General features: G+C 38.4%; 2 protein-coding genes and 1 non-coding gene across 6 annotated transcripts in view; 2 read left to right on the top strand and 1 right to left on the bottom strand.

Annotated features, from left to right (window-relative positions):
* The window catches only part of TRAPPC11 (trafficking protein particle complex subunit 11), a 35,704-nt gene extending 32,512 nt beyond the window's left edge, over positions 1-3,192 (bottom strand). The window contains exons 1-2 of one of the 4 annotated variants that reach the window (XM_036894129.2): positions 2,993-3,192; positions 445-637 (exon numbers count right to left, since the gene is read on the bottom strand). In XM_036894129.2, the coding sequence (XP_036750024.2) occupies positions 445-528 (84 nt within the window). In that variant the 5' untranslated portion in view covers positions 529-637; positions 2,993-3,192. Of the gene's footprint in view, positions 1-412; positions 638-2,229; positions 2,255-2,992 lie in introns of those variants that run through there. The other 3 variants (XM_036894128.2, XM_057505080.1, XM_057505081.1) reach the window with 3 other exon arrangements.
* Positions 3,193-3,331: 139 nt separating this feature from the next.
* Positions 3,332-17,142, top strand: RWDD4 (RWD domain containing 4). Its single transcript, XM_036894131.2, has 7 exons — positions 3,332-3,622; positions 6,206-6,286; positions 10,146-10,255; positions 10,345-10,492; positions 11,837-11,954; positions 12,644-12,693; positions 15,336-17,142. Exons 1-7 carry the CDS (start codon positions 3,599-3,601, stop codon positions 15,366-15,368), a joined length of 564 nt encoding a protein of 187 aa, XP_036750026.2. The 5' UTR covers positions 3,332-3,598; the 3' UTR covers positions 15,369-17,142.
* Positions 8,250-8,351, top strand: LOC118917005 (U6 spliceosomal RNA). The gene has a single exon (XR_005026631.1). It is a non-coding gene; the product is annotated as a U6 spliceosomal RNA (small nuclear RNA).
* Positions 17,143-17,713: the final 571 nt, after the last annotated feature.

Below are 17,713 nucleotides of genomic sequence, written 5' to 3'. Positions count from 1 at the left end.
CCTATCACCAGCCTACTGCACAGTTCGGGGTACCTAACACACAGGAAATACTCAAAAACTGTGTGTGAAGCTGAGCCGAACTGTAAAGACCATGAATTCTGTAACTATACTGGTGATGAGAAATGGGGAATGTGAGACCCTCCTTTTGGAAAAGTCTTTATGGAGACTTGGAGGTTTTTAAACAAATGAAAAAAAGAGAAGCTTAATAATTATAAAGCAATTTTTCCTCCAGGATTGAAAAAACACCCTATTATTAAACATGCCTGTGGCATGTACATACATTAAAAAGCCTATCACTACAACCATCATCTTGATAAACTCAGACATTTTCCATCACAGACAATAAGAACAAAAAAGGTACACACAGATGGAGAGAGGGCGAGGAGAGCCCATGCAGTCATAATGGCATTACCTTGGATCTACATTTAGGATACTCATGGTCACCTGGGAGCACCTTGAAAGAAATCGGAACCCGATCAGCCCTCCGATTGGCACAGAAAGCATCCCAGACAGCGCGATGGACAGCATTATAAACTACATCCAGGCCTGTAAGAGCTACGAAAGCCATAGGCCGACAACATAATTCCACAGGGAAGTCCCACTGTGTGGGGCTCATGGTCAAGGTGTGACAAAAAACCTGAAATACAAATGTTAATATATTCATAATTAATTTGTTAAAATCCATATCTGTACTATATGATTCTCCACCATTAAAAAATATTACAAAAAGACAAAGACTGAGTGTCTGCACTGTTGAGCAAGTATGATAGAGACAAAGGGAAAACTTCAATTCCTGAATGGACCTTATTAAAATGTAATAACTATCGGTATTATATTTTTTAAAATCTTCCTTATTACAAAGGTTGTAGTCAACTTTAATACAAATCGGTACTTTTGGTAATATCTCAAAATGCACACAGAATTTTGATATGAATAGACCAAGAAAGCAGGAAAGCGAACAAATTAAAATAGGTCTCATGACCTCTTCTAGCAATAAGGAAAAATAATGACTGACTTACATATACTATAAAGTACAACTATCTCTAATTTCTCTGTAATTGCTGACATCTAATTTCTGGATTCCTGGGAAATTAAAATAATACACTAATTATAAATAGCTATGTTTTCTTATTTCTCCACAATTAATATAAAATGTACTATTTAAAAGGAAAATCTATAAGGGAAATACTACTAATGACTGGAAATCTCTGGGAGGACATATTGTTTTCTCTAGCTTAGAATCAGTCTACAATAAATCCAAGTATGCACTAACTTTAGAAAAGCAGTTATGTAAAAACGTGTTTATTCCTAACAAAATTACCATTATATTTAAAAATTTATCATATCCAAAATCATGTATCATGAGGTTCTTTTTAAAAGGTAATTTTCACCAGTATATTATACAAGACTCAAATACAATTTTTGTGAAAAGCAAGGCACATTTATACCACCACTCAATAACCAAATGTTTTTAACTGAAAAGTTAATTTAAAAAATAATTTTACGTTTCTCACATTTAAGTACTGAAGGAACAATTGGTATTGAATTAATGATTTGGACAACTTACCAGAAATGATAAATGTCTACAAGAGACAGAAGTTTTAGAATAATTTACAGACATTTTTAGGACAGGATTAAGTTATGAGGGCAAAAGACTGCATGTTCAGAGAAAGAAATACTACAGTTCTCAGGAATTTGGGGATGAAAATTAAAAAAAGGTGGTCAAAACTCAATATGGGTGCCTCTGCTTTATACCAACGAGTCTAGATGGTCTTAGGAGTCCATTTCAATAACCCCAGAAGCTCAAGAGAATTAGTTGTGGTCTTCGAACATGGGGTGGAAATAAGGGGAATTAGAAATGATTTACAAAGCTCTAAATCACAGTCCTGTCCAAGAGAAATGTGAACCACATAATTTAAAAACCTCTAGCAGTTAAAAAGGAAAACAGGTGAAATTAATTTTAATAATACTTAACCAATATGTCCAAAATATTATTTCAACATTAATATAAAAGCTATTAATAAGATTGTTTACTTTTTAGTACTAAGTGTTCAAAACTGGGTGTGGGTTGTACACTCGGAGCACATCTCAATTTGGACTAGCCGATTTCAAATGCTTAACAGCCACGTACAGGTAATGGCTACCATCACTGAAGGCACAGCTCTGAATTATTCTGCCTCAAAAAATTACTTTATGAAAATTGGATCCGAAATTCTTGCCACATGCTACCTTAAAAAGCTTTGGCACTTGATAAGGTCGAAAAGGGGTGGGAATGTTAAGAACACCGCCGAAGGACAGGTGCAGGGGCTGTAGGATCTCGAGAGCCCGTAGAAGAAATTTCCATAAATCCCCTGGAAGAAGCCAATGAAGTAACCACCGAACTACGACACGGAAGAAGGTGCGGAAGTAGCAGGTAGACAGTCTGCATGGAGGACCACGTAGTGCAAGGGCAGTAATCTGGAAGCTGGCGTGTAAAACAGTAAGACTCTTGGAAAGGATTATACACTGAAAAGCAAGTGGAAGGTAAAATAATGTCACTATATTCTAATTAACGGAGGTTCAGGGTGTAGGCTAGAAAACTTAGGAACGATGAAATTCAGAGTTCAGCTACCAAACTATCATTAAGAGGAACCACAGTTTGGGGCCGGGAAGGTAAAGGAAAATCAGACGTTGAGGATGCGAAGCAACCTGACTCGGGAGAGGATTCCGTACCCAGGGTCGCAGTATTCCGCCCCGGGAGCTCCAAGGAGGACAAGCGGGGAAATTAACAGTGTAGCCCTAAAGGCAAATGCTACCCTCCCTTCCCCTCTCCTCCCCTCCCGCCTTAAACCTGGAGTCGCTAGAAATAGGTGCGTCTTTCCTTTAGCCGCCAGAAGAGAAATGCCAGGACTGCACGCTCTGACGCCCAAGGAAAGCACAGGCCCCCCAAAACCAGCCCTCGTCTCCCCTCGGCGCTCCCGCCTGGCCTGCGGGTCTCCGGGCCCGGACTCACCTGGCCGCACGCCCCGAGCCCGCTGTAGCCGGGGCCGGTCGCCGCCAGCGAGGGGAGGTCGAGGGTAGGAGCGCGCGGCTGCCCAGAAGGCCGGGGCCCGGCGCCACCGCCACCGCCCGAGAGCCGGCTCCGGCAGGCGACACTTCCCGGGGCCCGCCTGCGCACGCACAGGACGCACTTCCTGGGCGCGAGTGACAGCGCTCGGCACCAGTGGCTGTCTCGGAACCTGACGCTGCCTAACCAAACGCGAGGGAAGGGCCCCACTTCCTAGAGAAGGAGCGGGGGGGGGGGGGCGGAGAGGGGAGAAGCCAATAGGAGACGCGAGAAGGGGAGGAGGCGGGGCCTTTGCCAGACCCCCCCCCTCCCTCCGGCTGCGCTCCGCGGACCCCCGGACTCCCCACCTGCCGCTGCCTCGCGCATAGACCCCAGGCGGCGGCCTCACGCTGCGGGAGGGCTGGGGCCCGTCTGACTCGGCCTCCGGGGCTAAGGGTGCACCTCCTGCAGCCGAGGGCGCTGAAGGGGGACGCCCCGGCCTCGGGGCCACAGCTGTCGCTTTCTCGTTGTCACGAACGCCGTCCGCCCGGGTGGCGCCCCCCGACCGGCGCGATGAGTGCCAACGAGGACCAGGAGGTGAGTCCCCAGCCGGACACCCCTCTCCCCGCGGTGGCGCGATGCGCAGCGCGGAGGGCGGGCGGCCGATACCCCGAGGCCCGGACCTGCCGCCCGGCACGTGCCCTCGCCGTCACAGCGGACAGCCTGGCAGGGGCGCCCCAGCATCACCCGGGTCCTGCGAGGAGGGGCCAGGCGCCGCCTGAATGGGTAGGGGTCCGCCCCTGCCTCCCCGGCCCTCGCAGCTTTCAGTTTTGCAAACCCGGGTCGTACGTCTCCCTAAAAGCAAGGGTGAGTGTCCTTGGCACGAGACTGTGCACCTGGCTCGCCTTAAATCTTGTGTATTGTTTAGCGTCTGTGTGCTGTGCTATACCATTTGGAATCTGATCTCAAGTTTTAAATTTTACTGGCTACTAGGGAGCGAGTTCACTTAAGTAGTTACATTTTTGGCGGAGGAAAATAATGACAGTGTCTCCGGTTTCTGGCCGTATTGTTTGGTGGAAATCATTCCTCCACCTGATAGCTGTCCAGTGGATACGAAGTCTATCTTAAGCATACATGTGCCGCCTAAATCGCGCAATTATGGCTCAGATGTTTTATCGTGAAATGCCACTTTGTCAAAGAGTCACATGATTAGAGTTAGAGGGGATGCTGCTGGTCATCTCTAGGGGCGCCTTCCAATTTCCTAACGTATTTATGATAAGAGTCTGCAAAGACAAGTGATTGCCCCGGGGCTGCACAGTTAACAAGTGGTACAATCAGGACTAGAATCCTAGTCTCCTACCTTAGTTCACTTTTATTCAGAATATAATGCTTGAAAGTTAGCACTTTTACACAATAGGCATAATAGAATCTCTGGATTGGAAGTTTCCTTTAAAGAACCCAAAGTGCAAAAGTTAGTTGATACCTGAATCCCTTCTAAAACATTCTTGCCAGGTGAGTTTCTAGACCAAGGCATGAACTTACTGTGAAGCATGGAGCAGACAGTGCAGTGCTTCTCAGTTTGGCCCATGGACCACTGCCTTAGAACTGTTTGGTGGTGGTTAGAAAAACGGATGCTTTCACTGTACTTCAGATTTACTGGATCAGAATTCTTGTGGTGGGGCCCAGGGATCTTCCATGTTAACAATAAAATTCCATTTTTCTTCCACATGGCTGGTTTTCAGATTTTTGAAGATGTTTCTGTCCAGCCTTTCAAACATCATACTAAATGATTCCTTACGGCTTTTCTCCATATGTCCATTCTTTTTACTTCCTTCACTCTTTGGAATCATGTGTCTGTGGACAGATTATAAGGTTATTTATGTCCTGATTTTAAATTGTGGCTTCACAGTTTTCTACAGTTAGATTTACTGTCAACCAAAATCCCCTCGGTGCTTTGTACAAGGTAGTCTTTTATCCTCTTCTTGTGTTTAGGTATCAAAGGACAAGGTCTTCTACTTACCCTACACAGTTTCATCTTGTTAGATTAGTTTTCAAGGACTTTGAATCAGTCTTATTCTGCCACCAGCACGATTCACTTTCCCATCAAATTGTCATCCATAAATTTGATAAGCTTGCATCAATTTTGGTTCCTGTCCAAGTCACTAATGAAAATATGGGAAAGAATTAAGGACAGGAGCAGCACTTTATTTTGAGTAGGTTTGTTCCCATCTAATCTTCTCAAATTATTCTGGAATCCAGTTTGAACACTTCTCTTTTTTCTGTCAAAGTAGCAAGACAAAGCTGTGGGGCCTTGCTGAAATCTGGGTAGACCGTTTGTGCCTTTCCCTAAGGTACCAGTCCAGCAACCCTCTCTGAGAAGGGTTGTTTACATAGGCCTTGTTTTTCACATGCTTGCCAAGTCTTAGGGATTACTCCTCACTTTTCAGGTCCTCACAAACTTTTTCTTTAATAATCTGTCCTAAAATGTTGTCCATGTAGATCAAACTCACCCATCTTTAGTTTGTAGAATTCATTTCATGCATCTTTTTGAAAACTAAAATATGTACCCAAGTGCAGTCTTTGCATCTCTTCTGTAATTGTTAGTAATTGAGCAGTGGTTGAGTCTTCTCATTTGTAAGTACACAGTGTTCTAAGAAATATTTCCAAACAGGATTCCTAGTTACATGTTCTCTTGTAGTCCTTTTCCCCAACATGGGTATAGCCTTGTCAACCTTTTTCTATCATATATTGTCTACCTTTTTAAAGTTCTTTTGATTGTCCTTAAGTGTCTTGTCAAGGTCTGTTACCAATCTGTGGAAGGATTACAAATATAAGTAATACATGTAAATAATGGAGAATTATCATGCTACATATTTCTTATCTATAAGTTTAATGCTCTTTTACACAGTGATGAAGGACACATGCTCTGGCGTTGCTTTAAACTGCATCTTATTTTCCTCCCTGATAGGAAGGAGAAAACAAGATCTTCACAGGATTGATATGAGAATTAAGTCAGATAACACACTGTAAAATGCCTGGCACACAGTTTTACACTAAGTATTGGCATTAGTACTACGATGTGTTTTACATAGTTGCATGGCTTGAATCAGAAAATGAAGACCCTCTATTTCTAATCCATTTATACCATTAAACAAAACTAATTTGATTCATTTCTTTCAGATGGAACTAGAAGCATTACGTTCAATTTATGAAGGAGATGAAAGTTTCCGGGAATTAAGTCCAGTTTCATTTCAATACAGGGTAAGACATGGCATGAATAAGAGCATCTACTACTTTGCTAGAAAAGACTAAAGGTTGCTAAAAATGCTGCTTTTGTTTTTTAAAGGTAGTGGTTTAAATGTATTACGTCTTTGGATTTTCTGAATCATTTAAATGAAAACCAGTCACCATGACATCAATTATTTTTAACTTTTGAAAACTTAACTCAGAAACTTTTAAAAACTAAGGTGTTTAATTTTAACAGAATTATAAAACATTGAAAATGGAAGAAACCTTGGAAATTATATGAGACACCTTCTCATCTTAAATATAACTTCTCTCAGTCTAGAATCTTAAGCTCCCACAGTGATATTGATAAAGATTAGGATTCAAATCCAGGTTTGTATTCCAAGTCTAATATTCTTTTTACTACCTATAATATAATTAAGAGAAGTTGATATTTTCTTAATTTGATATCAGTATGTGTGACTATCTTTTATATATGTGAAATGTCAGTTTTTCTTTAAAATGGAAATTGATCATAACTCCGTTTTCAACATAAAACAATGCCAGTGTTTTACTTCAGAAATAAATAATTATCCAATGGTAGTTAAGTGGTAGGGGAAAGTTCTTTTGTAAAAGCTTTATGGTTATGAGCCTTGTCACCACATAAAATAAATTGTATGTGAATCATCCTTATCTGTGATTATTGTAGACTGTCACAGAAAGTAAGTTCTTTGTAGTTAATTCCTTTAGAGACCCTCTGCTCTACTCAGCTCTTCACATTCCCTTAATAAGCTCAGCAGGCCTTACACCACTCCATGTCTGTAACAACAGACACTTTTAGTGGCCATAGTTAATAGTGGAGTTAAATCCTAGGACCTTCTATTTGAATCCAGCTTTGCCAACCACTTAGCAGCTGGCAGAGTGCGAATTCCCCTGTTCTTTCCTAAATGTGTTAACAATAGCAGGTATTTACTAAGCACAGTACATGGAACGCTGCAGGACATGTGTGTGCGCTGTAGGACAGACACTGTTACATAACCCATGAATGAAAGGGGACTCCCCATTTTCATCTCTTTAATCAGCCTTCCCCAACACCTCACCATTAGTTCCGCAGACTACGGGTGAGCTCCGTAACGCACCTGATTTGTTATCCCATTCCTCTGTTTGAAGAGGTTTCTCCATGGGTTTCTCTTATAGAATGAGGACTAAATTCCTTAGCTTGACACTCAAGGCCTTTCTGCTTGATTCAAATTACCTCTCCAGACTTTCCCAGCCACTGCCATGCACTAGACTTAGCAGCCTGCTAACTGGTTCTCCGCGTTCCTTTAATGCTCTGTGGACACACCATTTGTTCGTCCCTCATCTCTCATCCAACATCTTTAATGTCTAACTCAGGCCTCCTCTATGGCATATTTGGGCCATGTCTCCTATCTTCCCCCGACTTCAAAGCAGAATTGACCATTCTCCATCTCTTCATATTTTGTCATTCCTGAACTTTTAATCATACTGCAGTTGAGTGAGTTACCTGTCTGTCTCCCCTTAAAACAGTGTCTCCAGTACCTAGTGCAGTGAGTGTGAAGAACGTGGCAGGTTCTACACGCACCTTAAGTAAGGACTTCATGCATAAAGCAATGGGGTTTGTAGGGGGGCTTGATAATATGGGTGAATGTTGTAACCACAATGTTGCTCATGTGAAACCTTCTTACGATTGTGTATCAGTGATACCTTAATATAAATAGATAGATAGATAAATAAATAAAACATGAGCATAAACTGATGATGTCCATTATGCAGGTAGTCAACTCATATAGGTATGTCAACAGATCCTTAAGTTTGACATAAGTTTCTAAGCCTCATCTTATATTGGTACAGGGTATATATCAAGGGTGAGAGGATAGGAATACAAAATTACTGCTCAGAAAATAAAGGTGAATCACTTAAAAATTTGGGGTGAGAATTTTAAAGATCCTGTTGCTATTGTTTGAAAATTTGAAAATAAGTATTTTAAAAAAAGCAAATTTACACTAAAAATATTACAGAAGAGATTAGCATAGCCCTGTGTAAGGATGAAATGCTGATTCATGAATTATCCCATAGTTTTATTAGAAAAATCACCATGTTGCCACCACCAGTATGAGGATTGTTTCAGGCAAGGATCACTAATGGATGCTAAACTCTTTGGGTGAAAAGTTGTATAGAAAAAAGATATTCACTAGGCTTTGTAGTATCGCCCCACAGATTACTTCTTAATTACTTAATAAGGAAGATACCTTTATACTGAAGAGATCTGGAGAGTATCACCTTAACCAAGGGATCAAGCTTAATATCATCAGTGATGATTCCAGAAGATCTTATGTGCCTCCTTATATGAGGCTTTGGGAATATCCCACAAACCTATGTAGTATCCTTACCAAAACCATTTAGTCCGAATCTGAACAGAGAAAGCAGTCAGAAGTCCTGATCACAGGATATTGTACAGGAAAACTGGACTAGATTCTTTTTCAGAAAAAGCACTTAAAACATGGGGAAGAGGGCTGGATATTGTTCAAATTAAAGCAGCATAAAGAGATTTAACAACCAAATGTAATCCATGGTCCTCAATCAATTACAGATTTGTGGGTTGAGGAGGTGGTTTATTAAAGGGCACTTCAGTAAGATTGGAGAACTTTAAATATGGATTATGAATTAGATAATATTTTTGTATCAATATCGAATTTCTTGGGTGTGGTAACAGTATTGTGGTCATAAAGGACAATGTCCTTATTCTTAGAGTACTTTACCTATAAATATTTGAGGATGTTTTATGATGTCTGCAATTTACTATCAAATGGTTCAACAAAAACCAAAGAAAAGTCATACACATTGGGGCAGGAGGGTTGATTCTGTAGCAGAAAGGAGGAAAGAGAAAATAAATGGAGTAAAAGGTATGTGGTGGATAAAATGCATCCAATTAGTGTTCAGTTTCTCTGTAAGGTTAAAATTTTTCAAAATAAAAGTTGGGGAGGAGAGCAAAAGAAATTGAAAAGACATCTTTAAATTATTCAGGCGAAAGGGGACAAAAGGTGTACAGAATTCCGATTATAAAATAAGTCCTGAGCATGGCAACTATAGTTAATAACACTGTACTGCATACTGGAAGGTTGCTAAGAGAGTAGATCTTAAAAATTCTTACCACAAGAAAAAATATTTTGTAACTATGGTGACAAATGTTAACAAGAATTATTGTGGTGGTTATTTCACAATATGTAATACAAATATCAAATTATGTTGTACACCTGAAACTAATATAACGTATGTCAACTCTACTTCAATTAAAAGTAAGTAACTAGAAAAAAATTATCCAGGAGTTGCTGTCCTGCCTAAGGCATTCCTTTTCCTTCTCTCTTTGCCTCTTTTTACTCTAAATTCTCACTTCATTTTCTAGTCTCTTGGGATTGTGTTAATTCATATCAGTTTACTTGTTCTTAATACCACTTATGATTTAGCAACTGGAAAACATAAGACAAAGATGAGGTGTTTCAAGTTTGTGGGTTATTATTCTTGTCCATTCTCTTCCTGTTCCCCACAATTGATGTTCTATCTTTGTTCTCAGAAAGCTTTGATGAAACAAAAAAATGTAAGACAATCTCGGTACTAGAGAAAGCTGGAGGCAGGTCAGGGAAATTGGCCGTGGACATCATCTAAACCTGTTAAAACAGACTAGGAATGAGTTAAAAAGTCTGACTATTTACACTGCCCTCACCTGCTGAGTCTTAGCTGTATCCCTGAACTTTTCAAAATATGGCATTTCTGATCTGATCATGACCACTGGAAAAACAATTCATCATTTTTAAATTGTAGTTTAATATTCTGCCTTTGCGTCACTTTACAAGCCTAAGATTTCCCTTTTCTTCAGATAGGTGAAAATGGTGATCCCAAAGCCTTCTTAATAGAGATTTCCTGGACAGAAACATATCCCCAGACACCTCCAGTTATATCTATGAATGCTTTTTTTAACAACACCATGTGAGTAGTGTTTCATTTTCATTGTTTTAAAAAATTTTTTTACACTCTCTTTTCCTTTCTCTTAGCAATATATTTCTTGTGCATTGTAGATCATCAGCTGTAAAGCAGAGTATAGTAGCCAAGTTACAGGAGGCAGTGGAAGCTAACCTCGGGACCGCCATGACTTACACTTTGTTTGAATATGCCAAGGACAATAAAGAGCAGTTCATGGAGAATCACCATCCCGTTAATTCTGTGGTGAGCATGTGGTCAGTTTTTGCCATACTTTTTGTTGTTTTGGTTTTACTCTGCTAGTGATTAATTTGTACTATTATTTTAGAAATTGGAAGACTTTGTATTAGATTTAAAATGAGTTAACATCTGAGTTAAATAAGAACAATGGACTTTAGATTTCTTAGTGTCTATTTAACTTTAAAAATGAAACCATATTTAGATTTCGTCCTTCATATAGGACTAGAATATTTCATGTGCCCACCAAAACAGATATTGTAGAACCAAATATTTTTTCAAATTTACTTAATGTCTTCATAAAGCTCAGAGAGAAGATTTCTTCTGTAGGGCTAAAATACGTATGAAATTACTTTCTCCATCAGGCTTATTTAGTTGTAAATAGTCTTGCCACAGTTTAGTTTGAGGGTGGTAGAGTTTAAGGAGAACTATTAAACTGGGGAAAAATTATTTGATTTCTAGAATCATTTTAGGAAATAATTATCTTTCATGACCTTGAGCATCAATGTATTAGACTTGCACCAAGTCATGTGCTAAGGCTGTCAGTAGTCAGTATCAGGTGAGTTTTGTCTTGTGAACCAAGCTGTATGCTGTTTGACGCAAAGGCTATGTCATGTGCGTGAGCAGTGCTGGCTCCCACGTTCCTGAGAGGACACAGCAAAACACTGGGAGGCAGCAGGAGAAACAGCGGAGGGTGGTAGCTAAGCTCCTGGACTATGGGCCAGACTGCCTGGCCCTGAAAATCCTCACTGGGCTGCTTCCTTTGTGACTTTGAGCAAGTTTCTTAATCTTGCTGTGCTCAGTTTCTTCGTCTGTAAAATGGGGATTCTAATAGTGTCTATCTCATAAGATTGTAGTAATGCTCAAATAAGTAACGTATGTCCAACATTTAGAGCAAAGCCTGGCCCCTTTAAAATTTCACCTGTCATAAACTCAGTCTGCATGAACCCAAATCAAAATACTTTCCTTCATTCATGAAGATGCCCATTTCTTCAGGGAACCAGGATGTTTTAGGTGGGCACATGGGATTTTTCTGAAGACATATTTAAATTTCCAAATAATGGCAAATTAACTGAATTGTAAAATTAACTTAGAACTTCAAAGCTTCAACATAATGCTGGTACCAGATCTTCTTTCTCAGAGACCTGGTTATAACAAATTAATATTGTGTCCTTTGATGTGAAATTTTAGAAGACTGAAACCAATGTGCTGATGTAGCAAATGAACATAATAATATTGGATTCTTTTACTTCACAAGTCTAAAAATTATCAACTCATTTCAGGACGTAGCCATATTTAATGTAATTCAGTAGGTTTTAAGGCATGAGTCTAGGAATCTTTTTTTTTTCCTAGACACCCATAAGCAATATCATCTCCGTTGAAACTCCTAATAGAGCCCCATCAAGTAAGAAAAAAGACAAGAAAGAACAACTTTCAAAAGCCCAGAAACGTAAGCTGGCAGACAAAACAGGTTTGTGTTGATTTCTTTTTTTAATAACACAGATAAATGGGTTGCATTTTACTGAGATATGGGTGCTTAATAAGTTTATTTCAATTCAGGAGATTAGTTCTCTATTCTTTATTCTGGGAACATTTGGATGACAGACTGTCTTACCTCACAGATGTATACTGAAAATATTTACTACTTCTTTACCACAAGAGAGAGAACCATTGGATAAGATGGTAACTGAGTGGCAAAATAACTACAAATGAGTCATGAGATTGAGAAACATTAGAATAGTGTATATACACAAGTGTATCCTACTTGTGTCCTTTGTGACATGTTTGGAATTTTCCTATTTGATTATCTCAATGAGAGATACTGTGTATTATTGAAATATTTTTTCAATTTTACCTTAGAAAGCAGTAGAATTGTACAAGTGCATGAAACTAATAAATTGATTAGCTTTTCTTCCTGGCATTACCGGCTCACCTCCAATATTTTTTCCTTGATACACGGTTTTGTCTTGAATGAAAATAGGGTAAATGTGAAAACAGGGTACACCTGAAATACTCCACGTGTCCCCAGGGGAACAGTACTTTCAACTCACGATAATGATTTTCTGACTTAATAACTGTGATTTAAAATTTTAATATTGTGTGGAATAGTAATAAAATCTTACACAGACTGCTCTTAGAAACACTGTTTTTATCCTCTAGATCATAAAGGAGAACTTCCTCGAGGATGGAACTGGGTTGATGTGGTAAAGGTATATATTTATATTCTGGTCTTCAGAAACTTGTTATAATTATTGCCATCAATTAATCAAATTTATATCTCCCATTTTCTCCCCTTCAACCTTTGGATTTCAATGGATATCTATTTTTTACATTCAGCATGTAAGTATTTTTGAAATATCCTTCACATTCTTGTCTTTCTTATATCCTCAGTTTTAGATCTTTTTAATAATGGAAAATCTATAGAAGTTATCACTACTTCTATAAAGCATAACTGTTAACATATGTAAGTCTTAAAAATGGACATACTTAAATATGACTAAAAATTAGCAATCATTTGAAACTGAAAAAACAAGTCACAGAAAAGAATTGCTTTGATTTCTTAGTAGAAATTATTTTTTAAGGCAAACCCTAGATGTAGTTTTCTACAGTTGCCAACAAAGATTTCCTGTTTTCATTGCTTAAAATTGTTTTCCATTAAAAATTTTTTTGCTGACTTCTCTCAATATTCTTGCATTATTTGTAGTTTCAAATATATTAAACAGCTACTTAATACAGTAAGTCTATTCTCTTTGTAAGACTTGATGAAATGAGTTTTACATGACAATTAGTGCCACTACTTGAGTGAGAAGTAGTTCATGTGATTCAAGGCTAGTTAAAGATTAGGATTTTAGTGAGGACTTACAAATATGGGTAATTTACAAGCAGTATATTCTTAAAGTTTATTTTAAAATCAGCTTTTTGGGCCATGAGATACCTTTTCTATAGAAACTGTTTAAAATATTCTTTGTGCTTCTAGAATCTAGTACAATAATATTACTTGGCAATAGGGAGCCATGAGCTGCAATTGCAGTTAGGATAAAGGAAGACTATGTATTCTCACCTTCCTGGGCAAGGACTGTCCGTATGCAAGATGTCCGTGTGGGTGGGGCCTCTCTGGCTGGCTGTCGTTCACTCAGGCCCCCTGCGCTGAGGCTAGGTGGGCACTGCATGTTGCCCCTGGGGTACTCACAGGTATCTCACGAGCCCAGTCTGTTCCCTCCTTGCTCCAGAATGAGCTATTCCCTAAAGCGGAATGAGGATGCGTCTTTTCAAGGCAGCGGATTGCAGCTGACAGAAGGAAAGTAACATGGTTCATCTATGGGAGACAGGGCTCCTCCCCGAGTTGCAGAAGCTTTTTTCTTTTTAGGAGAGTTCTTGTTAATATAAATTAGAATTTCAACCTATAAAAGGAAGTAAAATTGAAACAATCCAGTAATCTTGGGAGATAGGATAAGATGTTTTTAAGGAAGTTACCACCTAGAGAATGTTTGGACTCCAAATCCATTACCCTAAGCTAATGGTTTCCAGTGTGGTCTTTGGACTCCCGGGAAGACCTCCAGGCCCTCTCAGGGGGTCTGCCAGGAAAATAGTATTTGCATCATAATATTAAGGTGCTGTTTGCCTTTTTCACTATTCTCTCACAAGTGTACTGTGGTGTTTACCGCAAGTGTGATGATGCCATTGGTCATATTCTTCTAAGAGAATGTGTGCTTTTATATTCTTGGGTTTTCCAGAATTTTATAAGGTAGCAAGTAGGTTTAGGATCTAAATACATGCATTTTTATATTAACTCCGTTTGTTTTTAGTATTTGCACTGTGTTCTTGTTAGCTGTCTTCCATTATACCTGCCTTAGTGTAGCAGCAGATTTGTAAAAACCCAGCTGTCTTGTATTGAGCTAGGTAATAGATTTGCAGAAATATAAAATATCACTACTCTTCACATTAAGTTTTGTTTGAGAAAATGTGGTTTTCGTTTTTAAAATGTTATCATTTAAAGGATTCGTTGTTATTTTTACATGAACTAAATTTCTCGGTTTTAATTTCCAATGCAGTAGATATAACCTACAATTTTTTTTTTAAAGTTCCTAAGGAGGCTGCCCCCAGGGAGGGCAGCCATTTTCTCTTTCAGATAATAAAATCTCTTGCGTGGGAAAAAAAAAAAGGACCTAAGGATCCTCAATGTTTAAAAATAGGAAGAGGTCCTCCGGCCAAGATGTTGGAGAGAATTGCTACCCTTAGCAGTGTCTCCTTTTCGAAACAGCTTCCGCCATTCTCTGTGGTTCCTGCGGTTTGGGTTTGATGGGGATTTCTTAGTGGCTGGGTCTTTATGCCGGTCGGAGTTGCCTCCATATTCTTTGGGGATTTTTTTATCCTTCCCCCAGCCCTCCCAGTTTGCCAACTCCTGTTGTAGGTTAAAAACTGCAACTTAAGATTTTTATCACATTTTCAAAACTGGTTATGATGATGAATCTTGTGTACTTTTTACAATTTAAAAAACTGTTTTTAAAGAATTGTTTATAATAGAAAACAAAAATAGAAGAATATCATTCATTTTATAAATGGCATCTTTTATATACTCTTGTTCTAATTTATTTCTTGGAAAACTTCCAGTAATTTTTCCCCCTTTTTCTGTTAAGGTTGAATTTTTAAAGAATCCTGTTTAAAGTAGCTGAGCCTGAAGCTAAAAAGTAGTTATGCAGGGGAAACCTGCAGGTGGTGGAAGTTACTTGAACCTTCTTGCCTGTTGTTATGTTAACTATAAATGTTTAACATTTGACATTAAGTGGAAATAATGGACTGAAATAATACGACAGCTTGAACGTTTTTAATATTTCTTTTCTGTTTTTTATAGTTAAGCAAAACTGGCTCAAAAGATGATGAATAGTGCTTGGAGTTTGAGACAAGGCGAGAACATCCTTCGAAAAGTAACCTGGTTCAAAATCTTTCATTACTTCCTTCTATTGAGGTGGCTTTTTATAAAACAGAATTTTTTTGTATGTTTCTTACATAAAAAATGTTTGAAGCTGAAAGTTCATTAAGAGTTCTGGTCATATTAAATTATTTTTACAAACTTGCCTTAATAAAAGGTGAAAATGTTACTGCTCAGTATACTTTATGAAGCAGTTGAACTTTGTAAATGGACATTGAGAATAATAAATAATCAGTGTTAATTTATATGATCTTATTCTAGTGGATGTGATATTTTCTTAAAGGAGTATGAAGCCCATTTCAAACACTTACCCCAGTGGAGCAGAACACTGAGTGAACAATTATTCCATGGCATGATCTATATTAATAGGCTTCTCATCTTAATAAAAGTTCCACCTTTTCTTTCTCTTAATTGCTGAAGTATAAATTGTTTCAGAGAAATTTAAATATTGGTATTTGGATTTTACACATAATATTCTTTTTAGTTTATTTTTTTCAAGGGTGAACTTCTTTTTAATAAATGAGTATCTGTTTATAGTTTTCTCTTGGTTTGGGTCACAATGTTTGATCATGAGCTTTGAATGGTGTGTGGAATAGGAGAATGTAAGACCAAATCTGCCAAATACATTAGAAAGCATTTTATAGAAGTGCTGGTTCCCATTTCTCTCTTCTGCATATACCAGGATGGGAGTAAAAGATGCCTTAATGTTTAATTTTTGTATTGTTGTGACGGTGGTTTTAATAAATTCCTATTTATCCGCTGTTGTCTCTTTTTAGTTGTTTGGTACCTGAGGTCTTCTTCTAAATGGCTTAATATTAAAACCACATTTCAAATCTTGTTTCTTTTCATGTACCAAATGTGTTTCTCAGCCTGAATATCTTTGTAATAATAGACATAAAGGTCTTTCAAGTGCTGAGTGGTAGTACATGCTTGATTTTTTTTTTTAAACATTGATAAGGGAAGCTATTAGTATTGTTTTACCAGAAAGTTATTGATGTGTGTGTGCGAGTGACAGTGATTCTGTATATGCTGCCCAGCTTTAAAAACACTTAGAACTACTACTGCTTGTGGAAGGCAGATTCCGGTTTCTTAAGTCAGACCTCGGCAGTGATGGGCTAAGGATTTAAAGAATAATTAATTTTGAAAGCAGTTTCCTTAGCATAAGAGCAATGTAAGTTTATCCATGGTTTTTACTGGGTTAACATTGGCTTCAGTAATCGTTTGAATTATGAAGTAAGTTATAATTATGGTGAAGAAGTTTAATCTCATTCAAAAGCTGAACTACGTTTGACTTCTTGAATCAATGTGATAGAAACATGAAAATTTAGAACCACTGGAATATGCCAACTTTGGGGATTATGTGTGTAGTTTCTGTTGTGTTGATTTGTTTGCCTGGTTTTGTTAAATTGCTACATCTGTTAGTGGAAGAAAATAACTTTGTTTTGTTCTGAAGATTCCAAAATTGTTCAGGCTATTGTGATTCATAGATTACAAAGAATAATGTTAGTTCAATGCCAACGAACTGTTTTTACTCTTTTTATATCAAATATACAAATATTGGGGGGTGATGGCAGTGGTGCCTCTTATTACTTATGTAAAACACTTGAACAATCTCATCTATATTGCCATCATCTGTTTAATACTCCCAGTATATTTTCTCAGTCTGTTTACTTAAAATTGTATGGAATGACATATTAATAAGCAATAAAATCTGACTTGCACACAGTGATCTTTCTGCATGATTTCAAAGTGCTTGAGAGGGAATTGTTGATTTTATGAATCTGCATAGACTTAAGGTACAAGATGTGCCCTCCTATTAGGAATTGTTCAAAATGTTGGATTAAAAATATTTAAACTGAGCTGACAAGAAGGTAAGGAATACCCAAGATCTAAAAAATGGAATGAAAGTTGGGACCGTGAGGTTAAGGAGTCCCAGAAGACAGGAGATGAAGTCTAGGATCATCCCAGAGTTAGGAGTCACAGCACATGCACACACACACACACACACACACACACGCTGAGTGGGGACCCTGAGGGCAAAGTGCACGCACACACACACACACACACACGCTGAGCAGGGACCCTGAGGACAAAGTTCCTGTCCAGGTTCTAGATGGAGGGGTAAGTGTAAATATACATACATACACTTGCCTGACAACTATAACAAGTTACCTCACGCTTGGATTTCTATGAAAATTCCTCCCCATATGGGCGATCTATAAAAACCCTCAAGCCAATATTTTAATTTAAAGTGGTACCTAGTGGGTAGAGCCTGTGGGCAACTGGTAGAAATGATCACA

Source organism: Manis pentadactyla, chromosome 7 (genome assembly GCF_030020395.1).
Source record: "Manis pentadactyla isolate mManPen7 chromosome 7, mManPen7.hap1, whole genome shotgun sequence".
Lineage (NCBI taxonomy): Eukaryota > Metazoa > Chordata > Mammalia > Pholidota > Manidae > Manis > Manis pentadactyla.
Note: the sequence above shows the minus strand (reverse complement) of the source record. Positions and strands in the feature narration are given on the sequence as shown.